The sequence below is a fragment of the Meles meles genome, chromosome 5, assembly GCF_922984935.1.
Source record: "Meles meles chromosome 5, mMelMel3.1 paternal haplotype, whole genome shotgun sequence".
In the NCBI taxonomy this organism is placed as follows: domain Eukaryota; kingdom Metazoa; phylum Chordata; class Mammalia; order Carnivora; family Mustelidae; genus Meles; species Meles meles.
Genome location: NC_060070.1, coordinates 77174158 through 77194339, shown reverse-complemented (window position 1 = coordinate 77194339; position 20182 = coordinate 77174158). Strand labels below are relative to the sequence as shown.

Here is a 20182-nt window from a genome sequence, read left to right as displayed (position 1 = left end):
CTCCTTGGGTGGCCCTAGGCTTTGTCCTCTGCCCTCTGCACCCCAGGGGACAGTGAACACCGAAGCCGGAATTCATCTGGGTGGCCAATGTGGAACTAATGAAAACTTCTGTTTACACCTCTGGCTTCCCACTTTGACTTAGTTCTTTGGCTTCTTAGTGTTCTTTACTTTCTTGGCAGCTCATCACACATTTAGAGAGATTTTTTTTTTCTGGAAGTTTTAGTTGTTTTTTATTTCACTTATATATTTTTTAAAGATCCCATTCATTTATTTGAGAGAGAGAGAGTGCTCACGAGTGAGGGTAGGGGTGAAGGGCAGAGGCCGAGGGAGAAGCAGGCATCCCACTGAGCAAGAAGTCCAACATGGGACTTGATCCCAGGACACCAAGGTCATGACCCAACCCTAAGGCAGATGCCTAACCGACTGGTGCCCCAGGAATTTTTAATTGGTTTTTTTTTTTAGCAGGAGGGTCTGTCAGGATATCTAATTCTCCAGACCGTGGAAACAGAAGTTGGCCAAATTCATTTTTTTTAATTGCATTATGTTTTATCCATCTTGCCTAAAGGTTTGTTGGAGACTGAACCATTGCAAGGACGAGATGAAGACACGGTAGCAAGTGCTGACTTCTCTAGCATGCTGTCTGAGGAGGAAAGAGAAGAGTTAAAGGCAGAATTAGTTCAGGTATGTTTAGCCATCTTATTGTCCTTCTGTCTGTCTCAGGATCTTAGGAGTTATTGTTAGTTTTGTATAAGTCCCATGTTTTAGTTATGTTGTCTTTCACATATTTATTTATTTATTGAGAGAGCGCCTGCAAGGATGGAGGACGGGGCATTGCCGGTAGCAGAGAACCTTAAGCAAGTTCCACACCCAACATGGAGTTTGCCCTGGGGCTGGATCTCATGACCCCGAGATCATGACTCGAGATGAAATCAAGAGTCGGATGCTTAACAGATTGGGCCACCCAGGCGCCCCTATTGTCTTTCATGTAATAAATTTTAATAAATGATATTGTAACGGAATTCATTTTTTCTAGGATTTTTTTGTAAATGCTAGTTGTCCATTATCCACTGGTTATGGTAGAAACAGGCATCGTTATGTTGCTGAAGCAACAGTAACAAGTAGCTGTAAATGTGTGCCTCTTACTCTTTTTAATTTTAATATTACAGGAATATTAATATTCCTCCAGGACCTTGTTATAGGTACAGGTGCAGGCTCCTTTGTAAGAGCAATTCCTGCTTTAGGTCAGCAGCTTAGCTCAAGCAATGCTTTAAAGTGATTTCTTTCTGTAATGAGAAGTCACCGAAGCAACTGGATTTCGTTAAGTTGTGTACTTGTTTGCAGAGGAATAAAGTTCTGGGGGCAGAGAGGAAAGCTATGGTGAATTCCGGTTGCCTTAAATCTTGTGTAGTTGCTGCGGGCCTCTGGACTTGGAGGCAGGGATGTTGCCTGGCTGGTGGGGAATACAACTTCTGTTAAAGCCAACCCTTTCAGACTTTGCTACCAAGCGGTTACATTGTAGGAGGAAAGCGCTGGAGAAAGGGAGCTTTTCAAGTAGAAGAAGCAGTTAGGACCAGAGGAATGAGACCCATATTCCTCCCCATTCTAGGTCCCTGGATCCCAGGGCAGCAAGCTCCTGGTCCAGCCAGAAGCAAGGCTCTGGGCGCAGTCGCAGGCTGAGCACGCAGCTTGGAGCTGCACCTCGCCCTCACCCTGCTCTGTCCGCTCCAGGCCTCAAGCTTGAATGCTGCAGCATTTGTTTCAGACAGCTTATAATAATATTAAAGACATTTTAGGTGCTTTCACAAAACACACCCCAAAATAACTTCATTATAAAATGACAGAGCAGCTTTTTCTTCTGGTACAACAGAAATTATTTCATCAAGTACAGCCTCAAATCAAATAGCCTGGCTCTTGAACGGAGTCTGTCTGTGGCCGCTGATCTACAACCACCCAGCGGACTTCCGGTTGGCCACACACGCCAGCAGGCCCGGACCGAAGTCAGCCGTGGAAGAAAATGTCCTAGCTCCGTGTTTCCTTACAGCCCGGAACTCTGGTCCATGACCAACTTGTTCATGTCAGTTGTGGTGTCCAAAAGTTATATTCTGCAGACTGGTGTCAGCTAACTGATTCTAAGCTGAAATTTAATTCCTGCACTGTTATGGTCCAAGTTTAAGTTCAGACAAAACCTCTGTAGCCGACCAACCTTTAGAGAGTGCCTTGAATTTTGGGGGTTCTAGGACTGCTGGCGTATACACGCACACATAGATCAGTGTGTTTTTTGAGTGTGTTATCTCCTAAACGTTCAACAGTGAGCGTGCATTACTTTTCTAATCAAGAAAAAGTGAGCCTTGGTTCTAAGTGGATGCCCCTGTAATACAAAAACCAGTGGTGTTTCCAGAAATTTCTGTCTCATTTGCCACATTACTAAGCTTCCAACACATCTCATTACTAAGACTTTTGAGCCTGCCTTCTGCAAATAACGCCAGACCCCGTTATCCTGTTCAAGTGACCCGGATTCGTGTTCTCATCCTCTGGAGTGCTTCCTGTCTCTTATTTCTGGAGTCTTCAGAAATGAAGAAGTACCTCATGTTGCCAGAGTGGCATCCTGACTCCCAAAGGCACATAGGTGCTGCTGCGTGCCCCAGGCCCCGTGAAAAGCAAAGGAAATGGATCTTTGCTGGGTTTTTCTCTTCACATTTCCATTTCTTCGTCCACCTCAGGCCACCTCTGCTTAATGCTCATCCTTTTCTTAAATCTGCTTTGCCTGCCCTTCCGTGAATGCCTGCGGCTGTGTGTGTGCACCTGCCGACACTTGCTCACACACACGTGCATACACACTCATGCTCACACGCCCACCCCAAACCAGGTTCTTTCTGATCACATAGGTATTCAGATTAGCTCAAATGCTGGGGTCTTATTACAACAAAGACACACAGAGAGCAATCTCAGAAGTCCCTCAAGTGGCCCTTCCAAGACCAGAGACAGCTTTTAGATAGCCCAACTTCCTCAACTCTCCACAGATGATCTTCCTGGGCCCCTGGTCACAAGCCACCCCTCTCTGTGCCTGAGGGAAGATCCTACCAGATCCGTTTGCCGCTTGGATAACAGGATGCCTCGCAGGCCAGCCTAATAAGTTGCCTTTGAGTCAGGCAGTCATTGGCGGCCATGACCCAAAGGAAGAGCTTTGTGAACGAGGACTCCTCATCTCCGACTCCCTTGCTTACAAGGGGTCTTGGAATGTGCCAGGGATCCAGGTTCCTCTTCAGTGTGCTCCTCTCCCTGGGGGACTTAGCTTCTCCCACAGTTTTGTGACTCTGCCGGATACCCCCCCGCCCCCGCCCCCGCTGCTGTGTCCTGCACTGTTCTGTTGTTCATATGGCCCTGAGGATGCCCTTACACTTCGGACAAACTCATAACTCCACTCATCCACATAGCCAACATGTCGTGTGCTGCCGAGTGCAGGCAATGGAAGATCTGTCCTTATGTCAGGAGACCTAAAATAAGCCAATAGTGTCCAAAAGGCTACATCTCAGATGAAGTTTGCACTTGAAAAGAGGAACCTGTTATGAACACAGTTCAGTCTTTGGTTTATTACTGTGATCACGCAGTATGTGTGTTTTCAGGTTTCTTCATTGTGAGGCCAACATCACCTCTGATCTGGTGCAGTGGTCTGTGTATAGAGGGTATGCAATTCAGATTTGTCATGACCGGGGCGCCTGGGTGGCTCAGTGGGTTAAAGCCTCTGCCTTCGGTTCAGGTCATGATCCCAGGGTCCTGGGATCGAGCCCCACATCAGGCTCTCTGCTCAGGGGAAGTCTGCTTCCTCCTCTCTCTGCCTGCCTCTCTGCCTGCTTGTGATCTCTCTCTGTCAAATAAATAAAATCTTAAAAAAAAAAAAAGATTTGTCATGACCTTGAATTATTTTATAGCTAAAAGGAATATTTACTTTTTTTAAAGTTTTGGGGTTTTTTTAGTAACCTCTGCACCTAACCTGGGGCTCGAACCCATGACCCCAAGATCAAGAATCACGTGTTCTGCCACCTGAGACGGCCAGGTGCCCCAAAATATTTGCATTTTTTTAAAAGATTGTACTTATTTGACAGAGAGAGAGACACAAGGAGAGAGGGAACACTAGCAGGGGGAGTGGGAGAGGGGGAAGCAGGCTTCCCGCTGAGCAGGGAGCCCAATGTGGGACTCGATCCCAGGATCCCGGGATCATGACTGGAGACAAAGGCCGACGCTTTACGATATTTGCATTTTTAAATACCAGTGGTTGAATATGTCTTCTTACAAACCTCACCAGTATACAAAGGCATACTATTTTGTTTCAGCTATTTGTTCTCATTTAGGTCCTGACATCTTCTTTGAGGTCTTTACATACATGTTCTTTGAGGGTTTTCTTTTCTCTCCCCCTTTTTTTTAAAAAGATTTTATTTTTTTTATTTGACAGAGAGAAAGAGAGAGAGAGTGCACAAGTAGGCAGAGAGGGGGGCAGAAAGAGGGGGAAGCAGGCTCCCCGCTGAGCAGAAAGCCAGATGCGGGGCTTGATCCCAGGACCCTGAGATCATGACCTGAGCCAAAGACGGACGCTTAACCCACTGAGCCACTCAGGTGCCCCTCCCTTTTTTTTTTTTTTTTTTTTTTTTTAGATTTTATTTGTTTGAGAGAGAGGGAGGGAGAAAACACAAGCGGGGGCGGGGGCAGAGGGAGAAGCAAACTCCCTGCTGAGCAGAGGGCCCCATGCAGGGCTCAATTTCAGGACCCTGAGATCATGACCTGAGCTGAAGGCAAACGCTCAACCGACTAAGCCTCCCAGACGTCCCTCTCTCTCCCCATCTTTGAATAAACTTGCTCACTATTTCTGTGCTGCTTCCATCCTATTCCACTCTTACGTCCCTAAGCTGCATGTTATGCTTTGTATTCCATAATGTACCTGGGCTTTTGAAAAGGATGAAATGTTGTCATTAGTACTATAAATTTATGATTTTATAACCGTCAAATACTGCCAATGTCCTCTAGATAAAATGACTCAAGAAAAATAGGCATTAATAGGAGTAGGAAAAACAACAGGCAGCATGATCAAGTAGGCAAAGCCGATTTTCAGACTCCCTTCATCTCCCTTTGGGCTCTTCTTCCTTCCTTTGGTGTGTGGTTCCCCAGGAAGAACACAGTACCCTCAAGCCACGTGTCTTGTAGACATACAAAGAAGTGCCTTCGGCCCTGGGTCTATCTTAGTTACTTCCTTCAAGACCTTCTTCTTTCTTTCCGGAATGAGTAGTGAACAACTGAAGTGTTCATAATCAATAATATTTTATTGTAATACCCTTCTGTATTAGAGTCCTTCAGAGACACAGAACCAATAATGTATATGTATGTATATGTAAAAAGAAAGTTTACAAGGAATTCACTGATGTGATCAGTAAGCTAGAGACCCAGGGTAGCTGATGGTATAGCTTTCGTCTGAAGGCCAGCAGACTTGAGGCCTAAGAACAGTGGATGTTACAGTTTAAGTCTGAACGAAGAAGAAAAACAATGTCCCAACTCAGAAGCAGCCAGGCAAGAAGAGTCCTTATTAACTGAAGGAAGGTTAGCCCTTTTGTTCTATTAGGCCTTCAACTGATTTGATGAGGCCCACCCACTTTGGGAAGGCAATCTGCTCTACTTAGTCTACCAGTTCAGTTGTTAATCTTATGCAAATAAATAAATAAATAAATAAATACCTCCTGGGTACATGCAGCATGATATTTGACCAAATGGCTGGGCATCCCATGGCCCAGTCAAGTTGACACATAAAAATAACCATTGCACTCTCTCAAGTAGTATCTGGATTTTGATCTTACTTCCGAGGAGTCTTAGTCAAAGGCATGATTAGCCAGGAGAGGAGTCTGGTCTTGGAGTAATGTATGCAAGAGACCAAATTCTCTTACTCCTAAGCATCATAATGATGATTTAATAGTTTATGAAAGATTTCTTCACTGCATATAAGTTAGATATTTTATGTAATCTGGCAGATAAAATAGGAAAGTAAATTTTCTATCTTCTAACACAAATTCCATTTTGAAGGTAATTAATTAGCTACTCCGAGTTAATTTATGTTTCTTTAATATTTTTAATTGAGATATAAAATCAGCTATTTTTTTTGAAGATTCTATTTATTTACTTGACACAGAGAGAGAGAGATCACAAGTAGGCAGGGAGGCAGGCAGAGAGAGAGGAGGAAGCAGGCTCTCCAAAGAGCAGAGAGCCCGATGCAGGGCTTGATCCCTGGACCCTGGGATCATGACCTGAGCCAAAGGCAGAGGCTTTAACCAACTGAGCCACCCAGGCACCCCTAAAATTAGCCATTTTAAAGTGAACAGTTCAATATCATTTAGTATACTTACAATGTTGTGTAACTACCACCTCTAGATCCAAACTATTTTTAGTACCCTGAAAAGAAACCCCATACTCAGGAAAGCAGTTGCTTTCCCTTTTCCCTTCTGCATTCTGCCTCTATGGATTTACTATCCTGTATATTTCATAGAAGAGATGACCTTTTGTGTCTGGCTTCTTTCACTGGGCCAGATGTCTTTGAGATTCATCCACATTGTAGCATAACTCAATACCCCATTCCATTTTATGGCTGAATAATACTCCATTTTTGTGACTAGTGCAGTTGTGTTTCTGTTCATCTGTTGATGGCCATTTCGGCTGTTTTCCCATCTGGCTATTGTGAATGGTGCTATTATGAACTTGTGTATGCATGTATTTGTTCATATTCTTTGGGGAATATACCTGGGAGTGGAAGTCATTTGGTCATATGGTAATTTTATGTTTAACTTTTTAAGAAACTACCAGACTCTTTTCCACTCTTTTCCTTCCTACCATTCCTACCCAGCCATGTACAAGGCTTCCAATTTTGCTACATCCTCACCAATATGTGCCTGTTAATTCATATTTAAGTAATCAAGTTTCAGTATCTAATCTTAATCATAATCATAAATATGGGTCATCCAAGAGATCTTCTAGGGAGTCAGGAAACCAAAGAACCAGACTGTTAGTTTATAATAAAGATATGATTAATTTAAAGTTAAAGCAGAAAGGATATATTAAACACTTCCATTAATGACTTACCTGCACTCCACCTCATCCCAGAAAGAATTTGCTGTGGCTCAGAGAGGTACTTACAGTATCAGGTTTCCATACCACCAGCCTCAGAGTATTTGGGAGCATGGGTTAAATAAGGTAGGTAGCCTGGCCCTACCAAGTTGAAGATATCAGAGTCTTAGGGCATTAAAAGGGGCCTACCTCTGGAATCTGCATCTTAAATATGCCCAATGAGTAACTTCTATGCGAACTGAAATTGAAAACCACTGGTGTAACCAGACCAAAAAAATCTCATTAGTCAAATGAGGGGTGGACTCTCGTCATGACCATCATTTAAAGTATTTGTGATTAAAGGCTTTGCCGTGGGGCAGAACTCTCTGTTCTGTGGAAAGAGATGTGGTTCTCATTTTCATTCTTGCAAGCTAATATAATTGAAGATTACATGTTTTTTTCAATTTCTGAATTTGCTCATAGATTTTTTTGGCATACATTTAGATCACCAATAAATATACCAAAAGCTTCAAGAAATGTGAGTCTCAACGTTTCATTGAAATGATGAGAATTTCATGAAAGAACCTGAGAACAGACCAAACTGAGTAACCAAGTTCACGTTTCTATCATTAAAAGTCTGTACCTTACGAATACTTTTTAGTGTGTGCTTCCATGTTTAGAATATTAGGTGTGGGACTTCATTGTTCTTTCTTTAGGTTGGTGTTTGGTAAATTGGTCATTTCAGTGTTTCTCTTCACTTTTGGGGGATTAAGGATTTCATTAGAAAACTATGAATCCCTTGCCTCCCTCAAATAACTAATGAATCTCCTATTGCCCCCCAATATTGAATACATTTCTAGGGTCCCATGGATAGGAGGTTGAGAATATCAAGATGTTTGAGCCTCCTTCCTCTTCTCTACATCTGTAAGTTCTTACTGCCAGTTAAAAATTGTCCTTTTATTTTTATTACAGAGTGAAAACCACAGTCTTACCCAATGCATAAAAAACCCCAAGATTCCAAACAATTTCAGTCACTCAGAACATATTATTGGTGCAAAAGAAAGCAGAAAACATCTTTTCTACAGAATAAAAGGCTGCTACAGAAAGAGAGCTAGAGATACAACCTTGAGAAACAGTAGACCACAGATTAAACATAAGAGACACATTGACAAAGATGAAAAAGTGGAATGTGATGGGATCACAAAAGAATAGACGATTTAATTTTAAAATAACCGTGTGTTCTCATTTAATGGGAGGACTAAAAGCATGACCCCCTTTGGTGGTTCCTGAGTAGACTCCTTTTGCAGCAATGAGTATACATCTTCATACTGAAGACCCACTCATCAAGACTGTGCTACTGACTAGACCATGTTTCCGGAGTGGGTAACCATGTTAGAGAGATTCCTGTGAGCACTGGAAAACTGCCCCATAAACGTAAGAAATGACTAATGCGGAGTTGGTTTGATCTGTTGTTGATTCTCCAGTTCTTTAAGGTGTAGAGACAGCTGGTGTATTCTGGATTTTTCAATGTTTTTGAGGGAGGCTTGGATGGCTATGTATTTCCCCCTTAGAACCGCCTTTGCTGTATCCCATAGGTTTTGGACCGAGGTGTCTTCATTCTCATTGGTTTCCATGAATTGTTTAAGTTCATCTTTGATCTCCTGGTTGATCCAAGCATTCTTAAGCAAGGTGGTCTTTAGCTTCCAGGTGTTTGAGTTCCTTCTGAACTTTTCCTTGTGATTGAGCTCCAGTTTCAAAGCATTGTGATCGGAGAATATGCAGGGAATAATGTCAGTCTTTTGGTATCGGTTGAGTCCTGCTTTGTGACCCAGTATGTGGTCTATTCTGGAGAAGGTTCCATGTGCACTTGAGAAGAATGAGTATTCTGTTGTTTTAGGGTGGAATGTTCTGTATATGTCTATGAGGTCCATCTGGTCCAATGTTTCATTCAATGCTCTTATTTCTTTATTAATTTTCTGCTTCGATGATCTGTCTATTTCTGAGGGAGGCGTATTAAGATCTCCTACTATTATTGTATTCATATCAATATGACTCTTTATCTTGATTAATAGTTTTCTTATGTAATTGGGTGCTCCCATAGTGGGGGCATAGATATTCACAATTGTTAGATCGTCTTGGCGGATAGTCCCTTTAAGAACAGAAAAAGCATTTGACAAAATCCAGCATCCGTTCCTGATGAAAACGCTTCAAAGTATAGGGATAGAGGGAACATTCCTGAACTTCATAAAATCTATCTATGAAAGACCCACAGCAAATATCATCCTCAATGGGAAAAAGCTTGCAGCCTTCCCGTTGAGATCAGGAACACGACAAGGATGCCCACTCTCACCACTCTTGTTCAACATAGTATTAGAAGTTCTAGCAACGGCAATCAGACAACAAAGAGAAATAAAAGGTATCCAAATTGGCAAGGAAGAAGTCAAACTCTCTCTCTTCGCAGATGACATGATTCTTTATATGGAAAACCCCAAAGACTCCACCCCCAAACTACTAGAACTCATACAGCAATTCAGTAACATGGCAGGATACAAAGTCAATGTACAGAAATCAGTGGCTTTCTTATACACTAACAATGAAAATACAGAAAGGGAAATTAGAGAATCGATTCCATTTACTATAGCACCAAGAACCATAAGATACCTGGGCATAAACCTAACCAAAGAAGTAAAGGACCTGTACTCGAGGAACTACAGAACACTCATGAAAGAAATTGAAGAAGACACAAAAAGATGGAAGACTGTCCCATGCTCTTGGATTGGAAGAATAAACATTGTTAAAATGTCTATACTGCCTAGAGCAATCTATACTTTTAATGCCATTCTGATCAAAATTCCACCGATATTTTTCAAAGAGCTGGAGCAAATAATCCTAAAATTTGTATGGAGTCAGAAGAGACCCCGAATTGCTAAGGAAATGTTGAAAAACAAAAACAAAACTGGCGGCATCACGTTACCCGATTTCAAGCTTTACTACAAAGCTGTGATCACCAAGACAGCGTGGTACTGGCATAAAAACAGACACATAGACCAGTGGAACAGAGTGGAGAGCCCAGATATGGACCCTCAACTCTATGGTGAAATAATCTTCGACAAAACAGGAAAAAATATTCAATGGAAAAAAGACAGTCTCTTCAATAAATGGTGCTGGGAAAACTGGACAGCGATATGTAGAAGAATGAAACTCGACCATTCTCTTACACCGTACACAAAGATAAACTCGAAATGGATAAAAGACCTCAACGTGAGACAGGAATCTATCAGAATCCTAGAGGAGAACATAGGCAGTAACCTCTTCGATATCAGCCACAGCAACTTCTTTCAAGATATGTCTCCAAAGGCCAAGGAAACAAAAGCGAAAATGAACTTTTGGGACTTCATCAAGATCAAAAGCTTCTGCATAGCAAAGGAAACAGTCAACAAAACAAAGAGGCAACCCACGGAATGGGAGAAGATATTTGCAAATGACAGTACAGACAAAAGGTTGATATCCAGGATCTATAAAGAACTTCTCAAACTCAACACACACAAAACAGAGAATCATATCAAAAAATGGGCAGAAGATATGAACAGACACTTCTCCAACGAAGACATACAAATGGCTATCAGACACATGAAAAAATGTTCATCATCACTAGCCATCAGGGAGATTCAAATTAAAACCACATTGAGATACCACCTAACACCAGTTAGAATGGCCAAAATTAGCAAGACAGGAAACAACGTGTGTTGGAGAGGATGTGGAGAAAGGGGAACCCTCTTACACTGTTGGTGGGAATGCAAGTTAGTGCAGCCACTCTGGAGAACAGTGTGGAGATTCCTGAAGAAATTAAGAATAGAGCTTCCCTATGACCCTGCAATTGCACTGCTGGGTATTTACCCCAAAGATACAGATGTAGTGAAAAGAAGGGCCATTTGTACCCCAATGTTTATTGCAGCAATGGCTACGGTCGCCAAACTGTGGAAAGAACCAAGATGCCCTTCAACGGATGAATGGATAAGGAAGATGTGGTCCATATACACAATGGAGTATTATGCCTCCATCAGAAAGGACGAATACCCAACTTTTGTAGCAACATGGATGGGACTGGAAGAGATTATGCTGAGCGAAATAAGTCAAGCAGAGAGAGTCAAGTATCATATGGTCTCACTTATTTGTGGAGCATAACAAATAACATGGAGGACATGGGGAGATGGAGAGGAGAGGGAGTTGAGGGAAACTGGAAGGGGAGATGAACCATGAGAGACTATGGACTCTGAAAAACAACCAGAGGGTTATGAAGGGGCGGCGGGGGGTGGGGGGGGGGTGGGGTGGGAGGTTGAGGAACCAGGTGGTGGGTAATAGGGAGGGCATGTACTGCATGGAGCACTGGGTGTGATGCCAAAACAATGAACACTGTTATGCTGTAAATAAACAAATAAAAAAAAAAAAGAAAAAAAGAAAAAAAAAAAGAAATGACTAATGCAAGATTACTAGGACATTTGCTGATATTAAAAACTCCAAGAGATTGGGGTTTTTTTTTCCCCACCATAGTATTTAAGATGCTTCCAACTTAGAATTTTGCCTATTTTACAGAAGTAATTATTTATGTCTGTGAAGCTTCACACTATTCCGATCTGTCCACCATTGGGGTAAAATCTTCCTTGCACTTGTAAAAGGTCTAATCTGTGGCAAGGTGCCTGTCTTCTCGAGAGGCTTTTCTAACAGCTGTATCTCTGGTAACCCGAGGAGCACATTTGCCTGATGACTGATGGTGTTAGTGTAAATGTGGTTCGTGGTCAGAAGTAGAGCGATATTCTGACTGTAAATCAGACACGGTGCCCACATTTGTAAAAATAAGAAATCTGGTGAAAATGTCAAGCTTTTTATGACCCCTGTGCATGTGGGATGCTAAGGGAGTACTGATAGTTCTCTTCTGGCTTCACAAAGGAAGTCGGGATCATTTTGTAAATTTAAGCAATATTACCAGGGCAATACATTATAAAACATGACAACAGAATAAAATACGACAATCAGAATCAAAGACTTCGTGGACTTTCAAATTGATTTTCACAGGTTATAGCACCACTCTCGAAAATCTGGGCATTTTACAGAGCAGCTTTGTTAGAAATTACATTTGCGGGGGCGGTTTTTGTGTGTGTGACTTGATTATTTTATAACTGTGAGTTTGTACATTTTGACCTTCTTCACCCATTTCATCCACCCACCTCCCGCACCCGTCCCGCTGGCAATCACCAGTCTCTTCTCTGTATCTATGAGCTTGTTTTCATTTGCTTTGTTTTTTAGATTCCACAAATAAATGAGATCTTATGGTATTTGTTTTTCTCTGTCTGATAACATTTCACTTAGCATAATATCCTCAAGTTCCATCCATGTCACAAATGTCAACATTTCCATCTTTTTTATGGCTGAATAATATTTCTCTCTGTGTGCCTGTGTGTGTGTGTGTGACATTTTCTTTCTCCATTCATCCATCAGTGGACGCTTAGCCTGTTTCCATGTCTTGGCTATTGTAAATAATGCTGCAGTGAACATGGGGGTGTATGTACCTTTTTGAGTTAATGTTTTCATTTTCTTTGAATGAATACCCAGAAGGAAAATTGCTGGCTGGAATGGTAGTTCTATTTTTAGTCTTTTGAGGCATCTCCATACTGTTTTACGTAGTGAACAAGGGCAGTTTTATGAGATTTGCTTTTCTTCTCATACAGTGGAAAGAGGAAATATATCCTCGCTATAGCCTTGTTCATGAGTGGTCATGGCAGCTTTATTTGCATTGGCCAAACCCAAATGTCCTTCACCAGGTGAATAGGTAACAAACTGTCTGTACAAGGCATACTGCTCTTCAATAAAACAGGAAGAACCTGTGATAATGCAGCAACATGGATAAATCCCAAAAATCTCAAGTAATAAGACCAAGTGAACAAAGGCACACAAAAATGAGTATGTGCTGTGGAGTGAAAGAAAGACCAGCGAATGACTACCTGGGAGGAGAGGTGGGGGAAGGAAGAGGGAGGAATGACAACGAAGACCTAGAAGACTTTTGGAGGTGATGGACATGTTCCCTTTCTTGGTAGTAGCAATGACTTCACCAGAGTAACACACATGTCAGAACCTACAGGCTATACACTTTAAATGTGATTATACATCAATTATTTGTCAATACATTGTTAAAAAGAAAAAGACACACGAATCACATTCTTGAATACATCCTCTCCTCCCTTGTTCTCCTCTCCTGAGGCACTAGCTTGGCAAAACCAGTGTCTGCCCAGTCTGTGTCTGCATCAACGCAGTGATGTGTGATGGGCAAAAAATATACACACAGGGTTGGGGGTGGTGAGCCTGGTGGTGGGTATTATGGAGAGCACGTATTGCATGGAACACTGGGTGTGGTGCATAAACAATGAATCTTGGAACACTGAAAAAATTAAATTAAATTAAGACGTTAAAAAAATAAAAATAAACAAACAAAAAAATAAAAATAAATACACAGTACTGACCAGCGACACATGAAGTTGCTTTTAGGAGCAAATTAAATGTTAAAAAAAAAGAAGAAAACATTTTGGGGGGCGGGCACCTGGGTGGCTCAGTTGATTAAGCATCCAACTCTTGATCTCAGCTCAGGTCTTGATCTCAGGGCTGTGAGTTCAAGCTTTGCGTTTCTGAAAAAAAAAAAAAAAAAAAAAACAAAAAAATTGGACAATGAGAAGCCAAAAAGTTAAGTAGAGGCTATTTTCTAGTGGATTAGAGGTAATCATTCTTTTTTTTTTTTCACTTTTTTAAAATTTCTTTTCAGCGTAACAGTATTCATTGTTTTTGCACCACACCCAGTGCTCCATGCAATACGTGCCCTCCCTACCACCCACCACCTGGTTCCCCCAACCTCCCACCCCCCCCCCCGCCCCTTCAAAACCCTCAGGTTGTTTTTCAGAGTCCATAGTCTCTCATGGTTCATCTCCCCTTCCAGTTTCCCTCAACTCCCTCTCCTCTCCATCTCCCCATGTCTAGAGGTAATCATTCTTGTTTATATTTTGCTGTGTGACTTTTTTATAAGGAGCAATGATTACTTTTATAATCCTTAAAACTAAAGAAATCTGCTTCTATTTCAAAATATCAGACGGTCATCGCTGTGGAATGTGTTGGCTGTAAGTAAACGTGGGCCTGGAATACAACGGTGCGCCGGGCGGCTTTGGGGCACCGAGCGCATTGCAGGTGTGTGTTTCAACTGCCCTCACATCTTTCCGCACCGCTTTCCCTCCCACCTGTAGCTCGAAGACGAAATCACAACATTACGGCAAGTTTTATCAGCGAAAGAAAGGCATCTGGTTGAGATAAAGCAGAAACTCGGCATGAACCTGATGAATGAATTGAAGCAGAATTTCAGCAGAAGCTGGCACGACATGCAGACCTCCACTGCGTAAGTATAGCGACAGAATTTCTAAAAAATCACTTATTGCTGTCTCTCACTTCTTCTGTTTTCGTTTTTCTGTTTTTTCCATGAGGCTGATTTGGAACTTGTGGCTAGGAAAAATATTTTCTCTAGAAATAAAATAAATATGAATAATCATTAAATACACTGGTGCAGACTCTGAAAAGTAACTTCATGAAATTAAACTGTTCACCAGACGACTTTTATGGGTTTGTATTTTTTCTCTGTATTAGATACTTCTAAACTTTCCTGAAATAGATATTTCTCTCTTTATGTTTTCTCATACAATTCTAAATGGACAGGTGTTTTTCCTCAAATACTCAGCACTCACTACAGATTTTCAGTTTCTATACCAAATGGTTGGCAGGTTTAGTACAGACTTGTTGCCCACTGATTTAAAAAGAAATGCTTATACTTTGGGGGTGTGCTTTTCATCCCTTCTACTCTAGGGAGTATTTAGAGCTGCGGTAAGGCCATGTGGGATCATAGCAGTGTGTGTGTGTGTGTGTGTGTGTGTGTGTGTGTGTGTGTGTGCGCGCGCGCGCACTCTGCCCTTGGTTCCTGACACAGAGTCCCTAAATCTTTTGGAATTTCCAGAGTAGTAGTAGTATTCTTTGTTCTAATGAGGTAACTCTCAGTGGCTCTGGGATGGGGGGCTGGTCACAGGGAAGACCAAGCCATGATTAGAAGCTTGGACTTGCAACGCTGTGCCCTATCCTCCAGAGAGAGAAGAGGGGGCTGGAAGTGGAGTTAATGACGGGTCATACCTAAAATCCCCAAAATATGGGATCCAGAGAGCTTCTGGGTTGATGGACACAGGGCGATGCTGGGAGAGGGGCGCACCAAGAGAGAGCACGGAAGCCCACAGCCCTCCCCATATACCTTGCCCTGTCAGTATCCTTTGTCATATCCTTTTATAATAAACCAGTCATCTAGTAAGGAAAGCATCTTCCGAAACCAGTCTGGCAAATTAATCAAACTTGAGGAGGAGGTCATAGGAACTTCTGATTTTTTGCCCATTGGTCAGAAGCACACAGGCAATAACCTGCGCTTGCCATTGGCATCTGAAGTGGGGTGAGGGGGGCAGTGTTGTAGGAGTGACCCTGTGGGGGCTGACACTGCACCCAGTATGCAGTGCTTACATTTTAGGATGCCAGCTGGTGTCACAAATTTGCTTGGTGAGGGAAAAACTACGTGTCTGTGTCCAATGTGTTGTGAGTGTGGGGGTCGGCCCAAGAGCAAAGGAGATACACAGGAAAAGTGAGTTTTTCCTGCTCACACCACCAGAAATGGTTTAGGCTTCCCCATTATCTTTTTGTCAGATATTAGGCAAGATACAAAATAACTTTGGGTTTTCTACAATCGTACTTTCATTGGATTACTCTTTAAATTACATGAGTTATTCAACTATGGTGGTGCTTTTCTAATGACTTTCTAATATTTTGCTTGCCAGGTGTTCTTGTATCAAAGGGAAGAAGGTGCCCACCTCATGATGTAATTTTTCTTTTTCTGTGAGTTGGGGGGTAAGGGCTGATGGAGAAAGTTCCTATGCCTGGCCCTAACATTAGCCCCCAGTTTTTGTCTTTGTATTATGCATTTTCTTCCCTGGCATTATCCACTGGATGGTAAAGATTGCATTCCTAATATTTTAGTGGAAATCAATTTTTCTCTTCGCAGGTACTTTTCTCCCAACATAGATAGGCCTGGCAGTAGGAACAAGTACCAGTGATGAACAGCAAGCACTTCGGTTTTGCCGGTGGCCAGCTCTGCCTGCTGGCTGCGGAAAACTAAGCCCTAAGACCCAGTGAAGGGGCCCTTTGTATGAAGAGTTCCATCTAAACGGAACTTGGCTTCTCCCCACTCTGCTTCCCCTAGGTTCCATGTTCAGAAGAATGTTCTCGTCCCCTGCCACAGCCTCTTAGTCTTAGCGGCTCCTATGCTGGTGTCCCCCAAAGGCTCATCCCAACAGCATCAGAGCACAGCCCAGAGTGGGGGCAGGATGGAGCCAAGGAGCCCATGGAGTTATCTCCGGAGGCAAATTAACCTTCCCCAACCCAATGGTGACAATTATGGAAGACCCTAAGAGACCTCATGGTGGTGTTTATCAATGTAACGTATATATGGCAACACTATTAAGTGCGCTTCTCTGCCAGTAATTTGGGCTTCCGTCTTTGCACTTTGGTGGCTTAAACCACTTAATGGCCCTGACAGAGTGAGGCGGGACAAGCTCCAGCATCCTGGTCCTGGGCGCCTCCTCTCACGCTGATCTGAACCTCCTTCGAGGGTGTAAGACCCAGGCAGGATCTCGCTGCTTGGTCTCCCTAAGCACACTGCAGGAGTGGGCTAACCCAACAGAGGGCAGGACGACTCCGGTGCTCCCGTTGCTGAAGGGAGGGATGGAGCAGCCCATGTCTGGGCAGAGGCTATGTCAGGTTTGCCCTAGGTCTGTGGGGGCTGGGTGGGGAGAGATTCACGGTCATGGGAGATACGGAATTAGAGGGAGCGAGTTCAAGGAGGGTGGGTAGCCTCCTCCCACACGGGAAAATACATAGTCTCTGGTTTCCTCGTGTTTGAAAAACAAGTTGGTTTTATGGTCAGGCAGTCTAGTTAGTAGCAGCCTTTTGTCAAATGAATAGATTTATTCCCTAGGGTTACGGAGCTGAAAGACTAGTCAGGACAACAGAGTTTGGTTTTCGTTTTTGTGTATTTTACAAGCTATTCCAAATAACCCGTGAAACGGTAAGTATGAGGAATGATGTGAAGGAAAATAGTGTTGTGTGTGAAGCAGGAGACTGAACCTTGCCTGGGGCCTCAGGGAAGGTTTTTCAAGGCAGGAGATGGATGCTTCAGTAGAGCTCTGACGGATGCGTGGGGGCAGGGGGAGCCTCCTGGGGGAGGCACAGCCTGCTGATGGCCAGAAGGAGAGAAGGCTCCCTCTCCACGCCACCCCCCCAGGAAAGCAGTCCAGTTCATTAGCGTTTCGGAGACAGCTGGAAAAAGTGGCCAGGGGTTGGTTGCACAGGGCCTTGTGGTTCCTGTTAATAGAGTTACTCTAATTTCATAGGCACTAGAAAGCCATTAAAAGGGTCATGACATTTCATTTGCCCACCATGTCTTAAGTGTTGTTATTACCCAGGAGCTAATCTAAGCCTTCAGGATATGGGATTTAACAAGAAGAACAAAGTTCTTAGCTTCGTAGAGTGTTGAGAAGAGCATGAAACCCATGACAGAGCCACGATGCGAGGAGCAGTCAGAAGTCCCGTGATAAGTACAGTAGAGGCTGACGCGCTAGAGGAGAGGGCAGAAGCCACTGTGACGGAGTCTTACTCTGTGACGGAGGTTACTCTGAGCTGACATCTGAACGACCAGAAGGATCCCATCTTGTGATGATGTAAGAGAGAGACCTTTGGGGTTGAGGCTAAAGTTGCTGCAAAGACCCCGAGGCCGGAAGCCGTTTTGAAATGGAGAGAGAGGGGTAGAGGTCAGGGCCTCGGGGGCCTCCCAGACCAAGTGGAGAACTGGGATTCTTATTCCAAGATGCCACTGGAAGATTTGAAGCAGGAAGTAATCTGTTCCGATTCACCTTTATTTTTTTTTAAAAAGATTTTATTTATTTGACAGAGAGAGATCACAAGTAGGCAGAAAGGCAGGCAGATAGGGAGAGGAGGAAGCAGGCACCCTGCCAAGCAGAGAGCCCGATGCGGGGCTCGATCCCAGGACCCTGGGATCATGACCTGAGCTGAAGGCAGAGGCTTGACCCACTGAGCCACCCAGGCGCCCCACCCCCCATTCACCTTTAAAAAAAAAATCACTCTGGTTTCTTTGTGTTCTACAGAATGGAGAGAGGCAGGAGTGAAGACTGGAAAATCATTTCTGAGACGATTGTAGTAGTCCACTTTGGTGAGGATAGTGAGGGATAGAGAGGGGACGGGATTTGGAGGCCAGGCCAGGGGGGTTTCCCAAAGGTTTGGGGGTGGGAGAGGAGGGAAAAGCAAGGATCAAATGTGACTGTCTGGTCTTTGACAGGGACAGCCCATTGAGCACTGGGACGGTTTACAGCAGTGGGCATTCCTTGTATCAGGCTAAGCCCGTGGGCTATGGACTCTAGTTGCTTGGATTGAAGTCTAGGTCCCCAGCATCGGTGAGATGAGATCATATTAGTATCTATCTCATAGGTAGTGAGGATTCAGTGAGTTAATCGTAAAGCAGGCAGGACGGTGTCATACTTTGTAGGCCTGTTTGCTGTTCTAGAAAACAAGTCTAGTGGGGAGACTCAAGAATTGGTTTTGGTGACAAACAAGTTTCTGTGTCGAGAGGTCCACTCAGGGGAAGAGTCAGGGATGGAAATAAACAGGGGCAGTCGTCTGCATATTGATCTCATTGAAAGCTACAGGACTACGCAAAAGTTCCTCAGAGATTGTTTAATCAGCGTGGATGATCATGGATTCCTCACTCTTTTAGGAATGATGTGAGCCTTCCTTTGTAAGGAAGAATCAATCCTTTTCTTAAGAGGGAGGCATAAGTATATCAGTAACGTAATTTCAAGAGCGCTCCTTTCTCCCACCCTCTCTTCTTGGCTGCCAAGGGAGAGGGAAATGTCCTAATGATGTTTTGGGGGGGGCGGGGGGACTTGGTTACAGAATCTGTTTTCACCCTTGAATTAATTAAATCCCTGCTGTTAGTGCCATGATACCCGTTCTAGGACAAGATCTACATCTCATAGGATGAAAATTTTGATGTGAGGGAATGAGGAGCTGGGTAGGGTTAGGTTGGGTAGAATTAAATTTCAAAGCACTAAAAAAAATTCTGGCTGTCAGAGGATTGAAGGTGATTCCCAGAGGCAATACTTTGCATACTGATTAAGCAATCATGACCTATTTAGTTTGATTTATACTGAAAAGAAAATCTATGATATGTTAATGAAAAAGACTCTTGGCATATTTTAGCCTGTGGTAGGATTCAAGTAGGAATAGGATGGAATGAGTAGAAATAATTACACAGCATACGGAAATTATCTCCTTTATGGAAAGATAACGGTACAGTAGCAGGTCAAATGATCATCTGTATTCGGGGTTTGTTGTTGCTGTTGTTTCTGTCATAGTTCTGTCTTGCTTTGATTTGAGAGACTTTAAGAACACACACCAGAATTGCTATCACCTCCCTTTTTTGTTGTGGTCTTAAGGGTTTTTGTTATTGTTTGTTCTCTGCTGCTTTTTTTGTGTTGTCTTTAGGCTTTAAAGAGGCAGGGGGGAGGAGGGAGACTTTGAAGTGTTAGAGGTAGGGAGGCTACAGGAGGAGAAACTGAACCTCTTCTGTAAGTAGAAGTAGGAATTCAGAAATCTGACATTCTCATGGGCTATTCAAACTGATAGGCTTCATCTTAAGAAGTCTGCCGCCCCTGCTAACCCATGACATTTCTCCACTCGTAAGCCCCGATGAGCTGTCCCGCAGACCAAACAGTAGGTCTGCCAAGGGGAGAAGGTTTGGGGACAGTTCCATCCCTTAGGAACAATTAATAACTTCATCCTTATAAAGAGCAGGAAAATGCAGCCTTGAAAAAAATGTGCAGTCCTTGAAAATTGAAGTTTAGTTTATGATTTATTTACTCTTTGATTTTTGTGCTTCTAAGACTTCCAAACCATTATAGTCAGTAATGATTGT

At 43.1% G+C, this 20182-nt stretch overlaps 1 protein-coding gene across 6 annotated transcripts in view; it reads left to right on the top strand.

The window, feature by feature from the left end:
* Positions 1–20182, top strand: part of TPD52L1 (TPD52 like 1) — a 105781-nt gene that overhangs the window by 63478 nt on the left and 22121 nt on the right. For all 6 annotated transcript variants that reach the window (XM_046006461.1, XM_046006459.1, XM_046006458.1 and 3 more), the window contains exons 2-3: positions 566–681; positions 14361–14509. In XM_046006461.1, the coding sequence (XP_045862417.1) occupies positions 566–681; positions 14361–14509 (265 nt within the window). The remainder of the gene's footprint in view (positions 1–565; positions 682–14360; positions 14510–20182) is intronic.